Here is a 15,852-nt window from a genome sequence, read left to right as displayed (position 1 = left end):
ACCTCTCCTAGCCCGTACTGACCTTGTCTCTATGGGGGCGCGTTTAGGTTGGGGAAGGCATCCTGGCACACGACGGTATGCGTCGTTCTCGTCCCCGTTCTTTTCCTTTCCTCGTTAGCATTTGCACCCTGACCTGAGCACGTTGTATGCAGGTAGCGCACATAAGCGGTTCGTTCTTCCCATTTCGTCTGTATGCTGAAAATGACGAATTGAAATAAACAGAGACCGACAAATACTTCTTCGGGCATTCTCTCCTCGACTGCTGGATGGGTATGCCGAGTGCTTCTTGAAGCTGGCTGATGAGGTGCGTAAAAGGGCGGCTTTTGAAGCAAGGTATGAAACACCAAGAATGATGCTGAGTTCTCATAGGTTGCTAAGATTTGGGAGACAGAGCTGGATGGGGAGGAAGCACAAATAAGGCTGAACATTACTAAGACGTGCGGTTTTGTTTATACCATCTCAGCCATGTACTGAGTTCGCACCGGTAGGACCAACGCTTTTTCCCTCGTACGCGACTTTCTCACTTGGCTCCCCTCTCTTCTCAAACTAATCTCGTGTCTTTTCCTAGGATGGAATAGCACAGACCGTGCTCTCCCTTCCACTTCGCTCCCTCTCCGGCCAAAATCTCCACATAGCGGCGGCCTTCGATGCGTGGGGCACGGCGAACGACAATCCCCTCTCCCTTCTGGTGCACTGCTTGCACCAGGTGCTTCCAGTGGTAATGATGTTACCGACGAAAAGGAATAGAGCTCTTTGGAAGATTGACCGAACGTTGAGTGAGTTGGTGGAGGACTTTGCGAGAGATTCGGCTAGGGACAAGTCAGTGCCTCTGCGAGAGGAGAAAGGCGAGAGGATAGAGAAAGGAGAGGGGACAATGGCCGAGCATATCAGCAAGGAAGCTCTGCAACCGATGTATACTTATCTAATGAGAGTCCCACAGGGAGACATAATGGGGGCAAGCTCACTGAGAAAGAGATTGCGATTCAGGTGAGGTAGACGGCAGATGTAGCTTGCACAGAGGTAACTCCGTCTCTACAGTTCAAAGTCCTCTTTCTGGCAGCATATGAAACCACAGGCAGTATGTCGACAGTCTCATTCCCGTCTCGTTTCACGCTCATTCTAATGCTGCCTCCTTCACAGGTGCCCTCTCCGTGAGTACTTTGCTTCTACCTTGCCAATTTGTAATACTAGGCGCCTGAATGTCCAGTGGTGTCTCTATGAATTAGCCAACAACCCTTTCTCTCAATCGCAGCTCCGATCGGAGCTCCTCACGTTCCCCCTTGGTCCCTCGCTGTATGACCTCAGGCATCCGCATAGGATGCCCTACATGGACGCAGTAGTATGGGAGGTGTTGAGGCTCCATAGTGCTGCTGCGGAAATCAACAGGACAGTGTGTGTTTCCTTTTTCCCGGGGAAATTGAATTCCTGAAGGGATGGTCACAGGCAGGGTGTCATACGACACTCCCACTCTCCGAGAACTGGAGTATCACAGTTGATTTTCCGTCAAACACGGACACACCTCGATGGATAACAGTCCCGCTGGGACTCATATCATAATACCCGTTGAAGCGATCAACACCTCCTCTAAGTTATGGGGTCCGAACGCAAGAGAGTTTAGGCCGGAGCGATGGCTGGAAGGGGGAAAAGACGAGACAAAGAATGGCCTTGCGGAGTCCGCTAGCTCGATCAGCGGAAGGGGCCATCAGAAAGTCCTGACTTTCGGGGACGGGCCGAGGTGCGGCTCCACCTGCTTCTTAAGAGGGTGCTGACAAGCGTCGAACATTTGCATAAACCAGGATTTGTCTAGGGAAGAGCTTTGGTACGCTTCTTACCTTTGGTAGCGTATCATGCCGCAGCGCGTTAATTTCGAATTCACCCAGCATTGGTCGAGATGAAGGTACTATAGTCTCCAAACATCGACTTCACAGCCCATGCTAATTCAGAACTACCGAAGTGCCTACTGAGCAAGCTCGTCCGGCAGTTCGTCTTCACTCCGGTTCTGTCGGATGTTCGTGTCGGTGAATGGGAACATACCGCACCCTCAGCGTTCGACCACAAACGGACGGTGGAGCAGGAGGAGAGCAGGGTCTGGTACTGCGTATTTCTAAAGCTCAATGAAAGCAACCAGACTACCCACAAGCGGACCACCAAGTCACTGATAGTAGCCATCACGGCATAGCAAACGCCTCCATAGTCCATACAAGGCGGTTTGCATTTGCGGGAAGTTTGTACTATTCATGACAACTTTCTCGTGAATTAGAATGTCTTTAGTATCCCGCCAGAGTCATTGGCCATGTGGGAATGATCACCACAAGCTCGTCAATCTCGGTTTGCCATTGCTGCCTGACAACTTTCCTTCGACATATTTTCGGAACCACGACTTCCAACAAATTCGAGACCGGATGTACGCTTGCGTTTCACCGTGTTTCGCAATTGGTGCGCGATGGATTCTCTAGAAGACTGCACTTATTCTCGGGTTATACTATGAAAATGACATCGCCTCTCAAACGAAATGCTTCTCGTGTTTTCTACGCAGGGGTAGCGATATCATAGGGAATATCAACTCGGTTCAGCAATCCCTGTTTCGCCAATGTCAGTTGCAAGGCGACCAGTTTAGCGGCTGCAACGTAAGGGGACAAGCCAAATATCTCAGAGCTGCTTTTGGGGCATTAAAATGGTTGCTTACAGGTCCTAGACATTTGTGCTTCGCCTGATATCAAACGCTATCAGTAACTCAAATTTCGACCAGCGGGAGAATTCACGCACCGGCCATGTAGTAGATATTCGGATCTATAACAACATCAGCAGGTTACAAGTTGGTTGCTCAGAAGCAGACGCACGTCCGCTAAACTTCCCGACGCCCAGGAGATGTCCCTCCCTGTCCAAGCCCCAAGGTGACTTCAGCGTCGAGCCAATATCTGAGCCCACAATGGAGACAATGGTGCTACGCATTACAGAGATGTTGAATCTGACATCCTTTGATTAGACTTCGCGTTGCCGCACACACCGGTGCTGAACAGAGCATACCCAGTGGCGAACACGATCAAGTTGGCGTCCAGCGTTGTGCCGTCTGCAAACGCCAAGCCTGTGGGCGTGTAGGAAACGATTGGCATGCCAGATTTGATCGCAATCTATTGAACTATCATTCAGCTCTCAAAATGATGGTAGGCATATGGATGTCGTACCTTTCCATCCACGATGCTGAACGCAAACAAAGATAAAATGGGAGCTACTGGGTGGACCAGGATGGACTCACAGTTCCGATGCCCCAACATCAATGTACAGTCCACCTGTCTCTTATTGAGCCCCCATGTTATCATCCACATGCCCCAACACTAGGAGCTCACCGATTCGCTCATACACCGCCTTCGTAAAGTCGATTTCCTTCATCTGGAACCCTCGCTTCACCAAGCCGTTCTCAATTTCCCTACAACCCATGAGCTCTGAAATTCGACACTAAAAGACGGCGCGACGAGAGCGTACTTGGCCTTGTCCCCTGTAGGGAGTAGCGGCCCAAGGCGGGCCACAACTTGGAGGGGCGTGGCGTTCCACTCGCGGTCTGCGGCGTCAAGATCGGCATCGGGGGTGAATATGCCTATGATAAAGAGGTTGTATTAGCGGGATCCTGCCCGTACAGGGACCAAAGCAGACGCACTATCCTGGGTGATATGCACAAATGTGGGAGGAAGGACCATAGTGGGGCTACGTTGGTGAAGTGTAACCTTAGCACCACATCTGTACAGCTATTTACGGCTTCAGTTGTGGTTGAGCGCCGTATTGGGTAGTTCAAACACGTACCTCAGAAGCGATATCATGCCCTGGATTCATGGGACGTGAACACATGCTCCATCGGAGAGCAAAGGTAAGCGTACCCGAGCAGCCCGTCCCGACAACAATAGCCTTCTTCCCTGCCCATCCTTCACCTGTTCTGAACTGGGAAGAGTGGAGCACGATGCCCTTATACTCGTCCTGCACGCATCCACGCATTCATAACAAGGGCTCATCAGTGGAAAATAGGCCAAACCGGAATGTTTGTCACTCACCCGGGCGGGAATTTCGGGCATGTTAGGCACCTTCCCTGACAGACCCGTAGCGCTCACAAGATACCGACAGGTCCAATTTTCTGCGGGGCCATCGGACGGCTTCATCGACAATTCCCATTTTCCGTCTGTAGACGCCGAATGGATAAAGTGGAAAGAGGCAGAGAGGACCTGGGTGGCGGTGCGAACAGGAAGATGAAGCTTGCTTGCATACAACCTGAGGTACGAGGCCATTTCTTCCCCTGATGGGTACGTTGGCATTTCCGGCGGGAAATTCAGATACGGAAATTGATCTATATGTCCCGTAACAAGTCAGCATGAACATTCTTAACCACCTGTCGAGCTGACTGGCGGATCAAGCTGGAGAAAATGACGCACAGAACCATTTTGTTACGTGCACCTTCAGCGCCGCATAGTGACCATCCCACTGGTTCCCGACTTGGGCTTCGCGCTCCACGACGAGGACGCTGAGACCCAGTGCGAGGAGGTGAGCGGCCACTTGTACTGTGTTGGATGGAGATCAGTGATCCCATCACGACGTTTGTATTGAGGGGGGAGAGAGGCGGGGAAGAAAACGTGAACAAGGTGGGCGACGAAACTTCTGACCTGGCACAAACTGAAAACAACCCACAGGAGGAGGGTGCAATATATCAAAGGAAAAGAAAGGAAAAGGGCACGTACACCCAGACTGCCCTGCGCCCAGCACAACAACATCCACATCTCTTGGACCAGCCAACCCCTCAGTGGCCGACCTCTTCTCCAACCTGGTCCTATCGAACGGAAGGTCTCGCAATGACACCAGTTCCGTATACACCGTCCAGGCCTTCCACTTCAACTCTGCTTGCCCCGGTGGTAGTGTAGGTATGAGTTTCGCGACGCCTTTACACTCCCCTACTCTCGTTTGGAAGCCGAACCAGAGCTCGACATACCCGGATGCGGGCTGCACCCATGCCGCCCTTGGTCCTTCTCCTTCCCCGGGCATGGCAAAGCTGCCGATGTGCATGCCTGCTTCTGGGGAACAGCAGCGGAGGAGGAGAGTGATTATTTGGGTATGTCCGTGCATGGTGCGCAAGTCCAAAGAAAGAGCGAGATGATCTTTCCAGAAAGCCTTTGGCTGATCGGAAAAGAGTTGAGAGACAGCTTCTGAGACTGTGGTTATGGTGATGGAAGGCCCGGCCACCGAGACGCCGCGTATTGCTGTGTTTAGCCCGTTGAGCCAGTGTTGCGCGATTGCCTCTGGGTTGAGATTGGCAGGGATGGGCGGTTGGGGGAACGGAAGTGCTTCAGCGGGCTCCATGTTGATAGAGGATCCTTAGGCAGGGATAGTTGAAGGTGAAGGAACAGCGACTAGCAAGGCAGGCGAGTATAAATCGATGAGTTACATATAACTATGCTGAGGACTGGACAGGAAAAGAGCTGAAGTCACCCCTACCCTCTCTGCCTGAAGTGTGGCAATTTTGGTGGAAGATCAGACCGCGGCCTTCGCACATTCAATGTTAGGGGGAGGCGATCAATGGAGGAGGGGTTGCTTGGTTCACTGGAGCCATGCTATACACACATACATCAACAGAGCTCAGAACACAGTACGCGTGTACCCCGAACAAGAATAGCTCGGCCGTCGCAAAGGAAGACATCGAAGATACGATGATGCGAGGATCAGCCACCTCGCTGTCATGCCATCTTGTCGGTTATTGGTTGAGTTCCTGATATACTTGATTCGCCTCGGGCTCAAGCGCTCAAGTGGGGCACTAGCGGCGAGATTCAGTCCTGACTAGCCAGGAAAGGAATGCAGAGGTGCAGGGGCACCTCTTCCATCTGCCCACGATATTCTCTCCCTACATTGCTCAACCCAGATGTCCTGATGTAAACATTTCGGGAGACTAATCGCCTCAGAACCTCGGAAATACTAACAATGCCAGCCAGACATGCATCCAGAAGATGCTTGCTTCGAATTACCCGCTTGTTGATCCTCGGATATACGTGAGCTGTGCTATCACATGTTGCACGTGATTGTCGATCCTTTTATGTTTTGACTGAACATATGTAGGAGTATGGGAGATGGCCCGAATATGAGCACTTTCTAGACCAATCCCACGATATCCTGCGGTAAAGCGGGCCTTGAATTTGCAAGTTTCAGGGAGTGCATATTATGCGGCGCAACAGAAAAGCAATTGCAAGTCGACCCAACAATCAACCAGTAGTAAAGCCGGCTCAATTTCACTCTAGATTTATTCAACCTGCGAATTTGAGTCCACTTTGCCTATGGTGGGTATATTTATTTTCAACTTGGAACGACCGACACTGCAGCTCAGATTACCTGATCTTGGTATTCAATCAGATGGGGGAGATTGTGACGGAACCAGGGGGCGGCTGTCACCAGGGGATGCTTTATTGGCCAGGGACTGGATCGTTGACCAACTTGCGGCCACCACCTCCTCCAGGTCAAAATTGCACAATCACATCCCTCAGCGTTCGTTCGGCCGGTCTCTTCTAGGTGCACAGCTAGATCTCACCCTGTCTTCGCTAGTCATTATTAGCCCCTCGCCTTGCCTCGATCTTCTCCGCTTCGGGCAGGATCTGATGCAAAGCCATTTCAGGCGACGTGATATCGAATTCTTCGCACACTGATGTTGGCTGAACCCACATGAGTGGACTACAATGATCCAGCCGCCAGCTCACGCATTTCTCCATGTCTCCTCAATTCGCTTACTGGCTATCACACCAGCAGCTTAACGCTTCTGAGTGGGCGGCACCGACAATAATATGGGCATACTACTTGTGCCTGTAGACATGATCCTCTATTCCTCGACAACCGCATGAATCCTTTACTCGTCGTACCATGGCTAGTCATCACCGGTACCAGGATGTTCTTCTTTACTGATCTATGTGCTGTGCTCTGCCGCCCGCTCAGGATGGAATGCCAGAAGATGATGTCTGAGCTAGGAGGAAGCCTGGCCGCTCTGATAACCGCTCATCCTTAGACGTCGATACGGCCGTCCCGGTCCGTATCTTGCCATGTCAGCCTATCCCCTCATCTTGCCATGGTTCGCCCGTCATCTCTCCACCCTTTCAATACCCACGGGCTATGCTTCACTCCCCAATTGTTGACTACTCACACCCTCAACGGCCACTGCTGTGACTCGCCCCATCTGCCGTTCACAGGAAGACATTGCGAGCTCTCTTTGCAGCCCTTCGGTTTCTTACCAGCTTCTGTTCCCCTTGGCTTATATCTCCAGAGATCAACTAACTGGTCGTTCATCGTTCGCCCTCTATGTCCACCCCTACCGCGGGAGGTATCCCTCTCCCCACCCTCAAACAATATGCCCTCCATGCGAGCTATGCTAATGTACGTACGTTTCTACATTTAAGAAAACGATCGCCCTAATCCTTTTCTTGGGCATCCCCGTGGATTTTGCCAAAAGTACTGCGCTGGTAGGGACGTATCCGATCGTCTGGTTGGCTTGAACAGGGCTTTGACATTTCAGTTGTTTAGTCTCGAGTTTGACCTTGATCGTAAGTTTTTCTGATCCCCTTTCTACCTCAATACACACTTTGATTCTAAAGATCTTGATCCTCTTTCTATCCTTTCTCCTAGCTCCGTGCACTTCCCTGCTGAGCACAAGTACTAACCTCTCTCCGTTTGAACAGCTCTACGACTGGATTCTCACCCTTGAACTCGAACTTAAGTATATCTGGAGTCCGCAATCATTGTGGAACTTGGGCAAGCTGCTGTACATTATCACCCGGTACCTTGCCTTGGTGGATATCCCTGTCTTTCTCACGAGTTAGTCAAACGCTCTCCTTTCGTCATTGAGCCACACGAGTGCAATGGCTGATCAATAATTGTTTGTTGACACGAACAGGACAGATTGGATACGGACTCTCGGTGGAGACATGTGTTCAGTACTACAACTGGACTGCTTGTAAGCTCATTCCCCTCCTTTCTATTTTTGGCATCCCTTCTCCGCCACCGCACTGTTTGCACCTCGTCCTCTTATTTATGCCGTCTAATAGGGTCGTTCATGGTTGGCACATGCGTCGCAGACCGTACACCCCCCTTCCTCAAAACCGTTTGCCAACAGATCATGATATTCCATAGTTATTCTCGCCATTCGTACCTGGATCATTTGGGAGCGTTTCCATTTCTGGCTTGCCGGGTTGGCGCTGGTCTGGACGGCTACCTGGGTTATCACTTTCGTCGCCCTAGGAAGAGTGATGCCCACGCTGATTTGTACGTCTATCCGCTTCTTTAAGATGAGGAATCCTTCGCCTTGCGAAGATATTCCAATGCTTTGGAGCAACATACTTATGAATGGGAACAAGTGGAGGCTGACTGGCTCGTCTGTTCTCCTATAGTCACTCCGATACCGGACCCTGCGCTGTCAAGATGTTTCCTTGCCGGCGCCAGCGACGGCTTGTACATAGGCTACGTCGTCATGACAGTCTATGATACTTGTGCGTCCTGTTCTTTCCTACACTTGACGACTAATGGCAACCTGGTCATCATAATATTGCAGTAATATTTGGCGCAAGGTTTATCAAGGGAATCGATTACTGTGAGGATCTCGTGAATCTATGGCGGAGAAAGGCTTTGCTGAGAGGGACATGGGAAATATAGACCGCACAGGAAGCTCCGCAAACTTATCGACGGTGTTGTATAGAGATGGTACGTGGTCTTTGATAGCGGGGGTCATTGAGGATTCACAGCCGAAGAAGGTCTCATGTTCTCCTTGATTCTCGCCTGTATGCGATCTCCCTTTCCCTGTTCCTCATGTGCTAACGGGAGAGGCATAACCAGTGTTCTCCGTGTTGAATATGGTTGTACTTCTAACGACTACTGTGCGTCTCCCTATTACCTGCCCCCATGCGCCTTCCGTGATCCCCCTTCACATGACAATTAGAAATTATTCGCAATTCTCCCTTCTCTCTGAGACCTTTGCTGAATTCTTGATTGTAGGCCGACCTATTCAATCTGCTGCTCGCCATGCAGCGAGCGATCCATTCCGTGCTCACCTCACGCATACTGCTCCACCTGCGGAGAGCAGCAGGTGAGAGGCAGGCGTTTGAAAGCACCATTGGTATGGATTATAGTGAAATTGGGGGGGTGGTGATGAATCTGCACTCGTTGACTCCTGCTCATTAACAGAACACATTACACTCGCTTGATATGTATCAAATTATGGAGTTTATGCGCTTTTGCAACGGCGTTAGGATAATGTATTACTCACGGCTACTTACAGTTGTACGAAGAACACCACCTCTCCCCTAGGCATTCCCGATCCAGCGACTATCATGCTGTCCTGGGCCCGGTTGTTGGTTTACATCAGGTTGATGGGTTTGGTTGGTCGAGTGTAGCGTGAAAGTGGCTCAAGTGCTCACGTTGGGCATTTCCTGGTGGTGGTAAGTTTAAGCGCAGCTTGGACCGCCTGCCCACCTTGCTGCTTCTGGTCATGCCCGAAATACATACTGACGCAAACATCTCTGGATAGCGCAATCAGATCACAACTTCCCAAGTACGCACATGTCAGTGCCAGCCAAGCAGATTAGTGTCTGCCAGAAGGCGTCAACAGACGCTCGTTCATGGCTTCCCCAATCATCTTACGGTCACAGTTGATCCTCGGATACTTCCAACTTTCAGTGGCCAGGAATACAGGTTGAATTGCCTCATTCGCTCTGTCGGACTACGCGTGTTGATCTTTGATACCAGATCTGCACTTTTCTTCGCGCACAATACTCGGATGGCGTCCGTTCTCCAAGTAGATCGAGCATCATTCCTTCCATCGGCCCCTGCCAGTAATTCCCGCTGCAACGCGTGTGTAATTTGTTTTCAGATGTCGCCGCGATCCGGTACGCGTCACGGACACATGTCTTTTGTAACAGATAAAATATAAATCTGTACAGATCGAAAGTTGCCCCGTCATCGAATCCTCCCTACCACAGACCAAGGCGAACGACATGAACAGAGAAACACGTCAGGGACTATGGGAGCTGGCGAGATTGCACAAGTTTGGGCGGGGAACATTGCTGATGGTCTGGCCGAGCCGTAAGTCCACGTCCTCTACATCTTTCTCCTTCCTTGCACCTTTTGGAGGCTTCCACCGCTGAATCACCCTGGTAGTCTGGGCGATAACCATGCTGGGCAAAGAACTCCAACTTTCTCTAGCCCGATTCCTCTATCTCAGTACATGGTTCTTCCTCGGCAATGTACTTGTGCACGGCCTCGTATGCACGTGGAACGACATCTGCGACGTGGACTTTGACCGGAAAGTCGGTACGTCATCTACATCCAATCAACTCGGCTGTTTCCAATCAACTCGGCTGTTCATTCATATCTTTGCTCCTAAAGAACGCTGCCGCAATCGCCCTTTGCCGTCCGGACGGGTCTCGCTTTCCACCGCCTGGCTTTTTCGGGGCTTTCAGCTCTTGCTCTCTTTGGCCTTGTTCAGTTTTGCTCCATCTCTGGGGTATGAGGCGTCTCGTCCACTTCTCCGCCAGTTATGTGATTAAATGATGCACCCTCTGGCAGATTCTGGACTACCATAGTTGGCCTTGCCCCCGTCCATCTCATATACCCTCTGCTCAAGCGGGTTACATACAGGCCCCAGGCATGGCTTGGTACGTCCTGCATAATACTTCTCCGTTTCTGTGATGCTAAGCGGCCATGGATATGAAGGGTTGGCCATGAACTGGGGTTGGGTCGTTGCGTGGGTCTCCATTGCCGACAAGAGTGATTGGTTGCTCGTGGGAATTATGCTAGCTGGGGCGGCGGCGTACGCTCGGTATTTTCTTGACACGGCCAGAAGCTGATAGGGAGCCAGATGGACAATCGTGTACGATACGATTTACGCCCTCCAAGTAAGCTTCCTATCCTGCCCATCCCGGTGTTAATGTTTCGTCTTTTCAAACCAAGTTGTGCTCACAGTTAACCTGTAGGACAAGAAAGACGACCTTATCGCCAATGTAAAATCGACAGCGCTTCTATTCGATTCCTACGTCAAACCCGTCCTTTCGATCTTCTCCGTCTTCTTCGTCTCCTGCCTGTTAAGGGTAGGAGTGCGACATGCACAGGGTCTTCCCTACTTCTGTGCGGTCGGAGGCGTGGGGGTGCATCTAGCATGGCAGCTTTGGACATTGGACGACGAGAGCGAAGGGGACTGTGCGGCAAAATTTCGGGTGGGTGGGCTAACTTGCATTCACTGTTTGCTGGGGTCGAGAACGTTTAACTCGGTCGCACCAAATTCGTGATGATTTCAAGACGACTGATCCGAATTTTGGACAGGCAAACTCCGACGTAGGGATGCTGCTCTGGCTGGGGATGGTCGTGGATTGGGCCAGTGCCGATTCTGTTCAATTTGCTCTGCTACAGAATTGAGTACGAGTGAGAACGTGATCGGAAACCTGCACAATCAAATTAGGGCGGTACGCCAGCGTGTTGGGCATAGATGAACTAGAAGGGGGACAAGTACATGTATTCCGGGAAACGAGCAGAGTCAAGACAATATGTAGCGTGTTATTCCCTCTGTGGATGTATCCGCAAAGGGTTCCCATTCAGCCACAATTCTCCATGGCAGCAAACACAGTTGCTCCCGGCTTCGGGGAAACAAGCATCCGCATGGGTGAAAACCCTCTCGAGCCGCAGATGATCCGTGACACCCCTCGGACTTATCGTCCGATCAACACCTTGCCCGAATAAACTATGCAGTGACTCTTCAGTGCCTCAAGCGGAAAGGCCAGTCTATCCAGTCGTATTCTCAGAAGAAGTGGCTCGGCTTGACTAGGCAGAAGCACCCCTCGAAACCTTGTGCGTTTATCCCTTACCAAGTGTAGAAATCCGGCGAAGCCAGACCTCAATATTGCCCGGTGGCTCGCCGGGGACTTCTATAATGGTCCTTGCCTCGACATCGCCCCAAAACTCTGCCATACAGCGCCAGTCTAGGGACGCCAACTTTACACGATACTGCGCTCGAAGGCATGTGATCGTCAGAGTGTCGTTCAGGTATCGACCAGGCTGCTTCTGATCGACGTGTGAGAGGAAACGTTGGTGATCCTCGGCCAAGATCCTCGCTCTCGCACTCCCTCGCCGGTCATCTCGTCCTGGCTGCGTCTTCCAATCGTCTTCCCCCTTTACTCATGTGGTGCTCTTTCGGTCGTTCTCCCCATTCGATCGAGGACAAATCTTCACGCTCTTGCTGCTCGTTTGACCGAGCTGGAGTTTGAAGTTGATTGCGATCAGCTTGGGTCGCACCGAACGAAGATATAGGGCGTCCGCGCTGCATATGAGAGGGGCACGAAACCGGTCCACTTTCAGCCCAGGACATACAGTTTGCCCATCGGATGCAAGACAAATTTTCGCCCAATAGGTCACCATGCCTGAAAGCAAACATGCGACCTCCATCCAAGCCGGAATGCATCTGGCGTGGATCATTATAGCCGCGCAGAATCGTGGCTTGAGATATCAGTCGGCCGTCCGGGCCCCACACGCAGGCGTACGCTTCGAGCAGTTCGCGTTCCGAGCTGAATGGTCCCTGTTGGCTTGATGCCCTCGTATCTTCATTCTCCAGGGAGACGCGATCGTCGAGTGGGCCGATGGCATAGCTTCCCCTCGTCGAATCTGGGGTACGTTCGAAACTCAGAACTCAGTCGTCTCGGGAGGATCGAGCCAGTGCCACGATACCGACATGCCAGCCTCAGGGCATTCTCTCCAAGTCCCCGAAATATGGATCCAATATAACTGGGCCGCAAACCGAACAAGTTTGCCTGAATGATCGCCAACTGCTCTATAATCTCGCTCTGAGTCTTGACTCCGAGATTGTCGAAGCCCCGGTCGAGGCGTTCTCCAGGAATATGCTCCATGAGAATCCAGGGGCGCCCGGCTGTATTATCGGGTTCCGGGCAGTAACGCAGATGCTGGTCCGCTCTATGCGGTATAGATTTTTAGCCCTGTGAAATTTTGAGCAGATGGAATTTTGACTCACCTTTAATCATACAGAGGCTCGTTGCTTCTGATTCGGTTGAGAGACGCCTTCGACAAGCTCAAGGAGCTTGACGGCAACGCGTGTCCACAGCCCGACTTGGATCGTGTACTTGGGGGCTCTACCAACGCTCCAGGTCCCAGCAAGTCGCGTCGAAATAACACTTTAGGCATGCCATCGGAAGTTGGCGGCTGAGCCTATTCAGAGACAACATCATGAAGACAGTCCCAGCGGATGCCATCATCGGGAGGTACAAGCCGTCCGAAACAGAGTCCATATATATATTAATTCAAAAGCAAGGTCAGCTATGTATACATTATGTGTACGAACTCTGGTGCGTCTAAATGACCCTCTCTTATTCATTCTGGTCCGTTGTCTTGAGCATGAATGTTCATGAACACCGAGGAGTTGGACAATTCTTTTTTTGTACGGGTATTCGAGACGTTTCAACGCCGCGCCGTGCCTCGGACGCCTTGAAACCAAAAAAGGCAAATGCAGACCGTGCTCTCCCTTTGGTAGGTTTCTTGCACAATCGAGATGCTTGGTCGGCCCCAAATACGGTAAATAACAATCAAAATACCGTGGCATACCTCGGACGACTCGTGTGAGGCGAACCAATGGCGAAGACCCTCATCTGCGTGAGGTTTCTTTAGGTACTGCAACGATATACATTGGCTTTTTCCTGTCTTCAAAGGCACATGCATATGTCCGCTCTCCTCGGCAACATGAATACCATTACATTTTGATCACAATTGCAGAACCAAATCAACACTAAGCAGCTTCGATAGCATCCCTGTCCTTCTCTTCGACAGACTCTTCCGACGCATCCGCGGCAGCCTTCGTCTCAGGCCCCTTTCCCTTCCAGGTGCCCCGACGGAAGTAGAAGCCGAGGAAGTACGCGGGGATGATGATAGCGCCAAGCAGGATCCAGAATACAACGCGTATGGCCGTGGGAGTGACAGTGCCGTCATCCGAGGACTTTGTCCATTCGTGCATTCCGCTGTAGATCGCTGCGAACAGTGTTCCTGCGGTGCAAATGCCCATGAACGCGTGGAAGTAGCGAGACCAGTGCTTGCCAGGCGCGGGAAGACCGGGAGGGGGTCCACCAGCGCGGGTGAAGTGGACGGCGATGCCTATGAGGGTCTGCGTGACGACAAGGAAGAAAGCGACGAGACCGAACCGGTGGTGAGTGTCCGACTTCTTCCCGCCGATCTGATTCCCGTTGATCGACTTGACACCCATGACGAAGCATGCCGTTATGATCAGGGTCACGGCGACATTGAGGATCCAATGAATCTTGTACCACACTGGGTTGTTGCGCATGTACCGAGCGGTAATGAGGGCGGCAGGGACGAGGAAGAACGCGCAGACAGATGATAAGAGGGCTGTGCGAGAAAGGGTGTCAGGCAATGTTCAGGGAGAAGCATGATCGACGCTGCGCACCGTGGGAGATCTCCAACTTGTCGTGCAAGTCGAGGAAGTTGTTATTGTGCGGCATTTCTGATAAGCGTGATCGTGAAGCTCGTGACTGACGATCAAGGGAGGACTGCTTTCAGCGCCCTTGGAACGAGTGAATGGCATGGATGGGGTACTCACTTGACCTGGGCGAATGTGGGCGTAAACCAGACCAGCGGAGAGGAACAGGGGGTAGGACCTGGACTACCTTGCTGCAGAACGAAACGGCTCTTTATGTGTTGCAGGTGCCTCGGAATGGGTTACGGAGAGGCAGAGATTCGTTCATTATGGTGACCTATTGCACGTGTTGAATAGTTCGGATTGGAGCCCCAAAGATCCGTAAGGGGCAGGAACAAGCGATTTCGGAAAGGAAACTTACGGAGGGAGGGCGAGTCCATGTATCATCCCAAACACCCAAATTCGTCACACGCTGTTCACGGTGCGTCCACAAGGAGCAGAAGCATCAGGGAAGCGATATGAGTACCTTCGATCATTCGTACACATTTCCCATATCCACAACAATTGACAGTGGAAGTGTGGACGCCCTAGAATTAGATCCGTTTCGCTCTATCTTATCCGATGGGAGCTAAAATTTCTTGTTCCGAAGCAGGAGGAAATCTTGAGGATCTGCGACAGCGCCCGGCCCTTGACCGGTTACGGTCAGCATCTTCCACGAAGCAGGGCACATTCACTTGTGGAGGCAAAGCACGTCAGCGCCCGGTGCAGGCGGAGGCTTGAAGGACCGCAAATGTCCGACACTGAAAGTAGGAAGTTCGCATGAGTGCTAGTTGCACTGAAGGGGAGAGATGAGAGAGAACACGTACACTCGTCCCCGGAAGCCACAAAGGGTTCCCACTGGGTGATCGAACGCCGCAAACCGGCATCCCTTGTGGTGGCTGTGAGCGAAAAACCCTCATGGACACGGTCACTATCGGTGGAATTCCTGCTCCCTTCCTCGGGAGGAGGAGGATCAGTTCCTCTCTCTTGATGACATGAGAAAAGTGGCACAGATGCACCGCAAGAGCATTGCTTCGGGACGGAAAACAGGAAGATACCCGTTTGGTCCTCCACTATCATTAGTCTCCCCTCCGAGTGTCTCATTGTAATTCAGTCCAGACCGGCGGCACGCGCGCTTTTCCCGAAAACGCCGACCGGAATCGCCAAAAAATCGTACGATTTTCAATATGTGCTTGAGCGCTCCCTGTGCTTGGCGGCGGAGGGGTGAGAGACAAACTTCCACAAGGATTATCTGATTACGATGGATCCACCGGCCCGTCACCACCATCCGTCTTCCGGCCGATGAGGACCGGAATGCGTCGAAAATTAATATGTAAGTGCCTTGGTGTGTCAGCGGAACCGGTGATGGGTGGCGGGAGATAACTGCC

General features: G+C 51.7%; 7 protein-coding genes across 7 annotated transcripts; 4 read left to right on the top strand and 3 right to left on the bottom strand.

Moving 5' to 3' along the window:
- Positions 1–1,523: 1,523 nt before the first annotated feature.
- On the top strand, positions 1,524–2,179 carry DACRYDRAFT_109156 (cytochrome P450; the record flags this gene model as incomplete). The annotated part of the gene is made up of 4 exons (XM_040768825.1): positions 1,524–1,735; positions 1,797–1,819; positions 1,881–1,897; positions 1,955–2,179. 4 exons carry the CDS (start codon positions 1,524–1,526, stop codon positions 2,177–2,179), a joined length of 477 nt encoding a protein of 158 aa, XP_040627333.1.
- Positions 2,180–2,528: 349 nt separating this feature from the next.
- DACRYDRAFT_109155 (FAD/NADP-binding domain-containing protein) lies at positions 2,529–5,337 on the bottom strand (the record flags this gene model as incomplete). The annotated part of the gene is made up of 15 exons (XM_040768824.1): positions 2,529–2,620; positions 2,687–2,710; positions 2,767–2,790; positions 2,841–2,968; positions 3,028–3,131; positions 3,186–3,201; positions 3,257–3,290; positions 3,348–3,427; positions 3,484–3,595; positions 3,656–3,743; positions 3,799–3,818; positions 3,873–3,969; positions 4,044–4,333; positions 4,419–4,544; positions 4,722–5,337. The coding sequence occupies 15 exons, from the start codon at positions 5,335–5,337 to the stop codon at positions 2,529–2,531; spliced, it is 1,851 nt and encodes a 616-aa protein (XP_040627332.1).
- DACRYDRAFT_23324 (uncharacterized protein) lies at positions 5,319–6,305 on the top strand. The gene is made up of 4 exons (XM_040773201.1): positions 5,319–5,399; positions 5,449–6,020; positions 6,088–6,213; positions 6,267–6,305. The coding sequence occupies exon 2, from the start codon at positions 5,586–5,588 to the stop codon at positions 5,745–5,747; it is 162 nt and encodes a 53-aa protein (XP_040627331.1). The 5' UTR covers positions 5,319–5,399; positions 5,449–5,585; the 3' UTR covers positions 5,748–6,020; positions 6,088–6,213; positions 6,267–6,305.
- Positions 6,306–7,311: 1,006 nt separating this feature from the next.
- Positions 7,312–9,816, top strand: DACRYDRAFT_100945 (uncharacterized protein; the record flags this gene model as incomplete). Its single annotated transcript, XM_040767505.1, has 14 exons — positions 7,312–7,390; positions 7,534–7,553; positions 7,689–7,824; positions 7,904–7,963; positions 8,055–8,087; positions 8,140–8,271; positions 8,397–8,495; positions 8,558–8,596; positions 8,659–8,706; positions 8,757–8,783; positions 8,839–8,879; positions 8,998–9,440; positions 9,530–9,693; positions 9,748–9,816. The coding sequence occupies 12 exons, from the start codon at positions 7,312–7,314 to the stop codon at positions 9,181–9,183; spliced, it is 900 nt and encodes a 299-aa protein (XP_040627330.1). The 3' UTR covers positions 9,184–9,440; positions 9,530–9,693; positions 9,748–9,816.
- A 179-nt stretch (positions 9,817–9,995) lies between these two features.
- DACRYDRAFT_54399 (UbiA prenyltransferase) lies at positions 9,996–11,412 on the top strand (the record flags this gene model as incomplete). Its single annotated transcript, XM_040775251.1, has 8 exons — positions 9,996–10,083; positions 10,159–10,311; positions 10,387–10,480; positions 10,567–10,655; positions 10,714–10,810; positions 10,859–10,895; positions 10,974–11,213; positions 11,320–11,412. The coding sequence occupies 8 exons, from the start codon at positions 9,996–9,998 to the stop codon at positions 11,410–11,412; spliced, it is 891 nt and encodes a 296-aa protein (XP_040627329.1).
- A 1,052-nt stretch (positions 11,413–12,464) lies between these two features.
- Positions 12,465–13,061, bottom strand: DACRYDRAFT_117397 (uncharacterized protein; the record flags this gene model as incomplete). Its single annotated transcript, XM_040770374.1, has 3 exons — positions 12,719–13,061; positions 12,531–12,651; positions 12,465–12,486 (listed from the first exon to the last, which is right to left on the bottom strand). The coding sequence occupies exons 1-3, from the start codon at positions 12,891–12,893 to the stop codon at positions 12,465–12,467; spliced, it is 318 nt and encodes a 105-aa protein (XP_040627328.1). The 5' UTR covers positions 12,894–13,061.
- Positions 13,062–13,693: 632 nt separating this feature from the next.
- DACRYDRAFT_23320 (uncharacterized protein) lies at positions 13,694–14,979 on the bottom strand. Its single transcript, XM_040773200.1, has 4 exons — positions 14,847–14,979; positions 14,609–14,762; positions 14,456–14,540; positions 13,694–14,397 (listed from the first exon to the last, which is right to left on the bottom strand). Exons 3-4 carry the CDS (start codon positions 14,508–14,510, stop codon positions 13,784–13,786), a joined length of 669 nt encoding a protein of 222 aa, XP_040627327.1. The 5' UTR covers positions 14,511–14,540; positions 14,609–14,762; positions 14,847–14,979; the 3' UTR covers positions 13,694–13,783.
- Between the last annotated feature and the right edge of the window lie 873 nt (positions 14,980–15,852).

This window comes from Dacryopinax primogenitus, assembly GCF_000292625.1.
Source record: "Dacryopinax primogenitus strain DJM-731 SS1 chromosome Unknown DACRYscaffold_13, whole genome shotgun sequence".
Classification (NCBI taxonomy): Eukaryota; Fungi; Basidiomycota; class Dacrymycetes; order Dacrymycetales; family Dacrymycetaceae; genus Dacryopinax; species Dacryopinax primogenitus.
This window is presented reverse-complemented; position numbering and strand designations above follow the sequence as displayed.

Excerpts from the sequence above, each read along its gene's own strand:
- DACRYDRAFT_23320 (XM_040773200.1), bottom strand. The coding sequence starts at position 14,510 with ATGCCGCACAATAACAACTTCCTCGACTTGCACGACAAGTTGGAGATC. Across the intron at positions 14,398-14,455 it reads CAAGTTGGAGATCTCCCACG|CCCTCTTATCATCTGTCTGC; the intron begins GTGCGCAGCGTC and ends TTTCTCGCACAG.
- DACRYDRAFT_23324 (XM_040773201.1), top strand. The coding sequence starts at position 5,586 with ATGCTATACACACATACATCAACAGAGCTCAGAACACAGTACGCGTGT.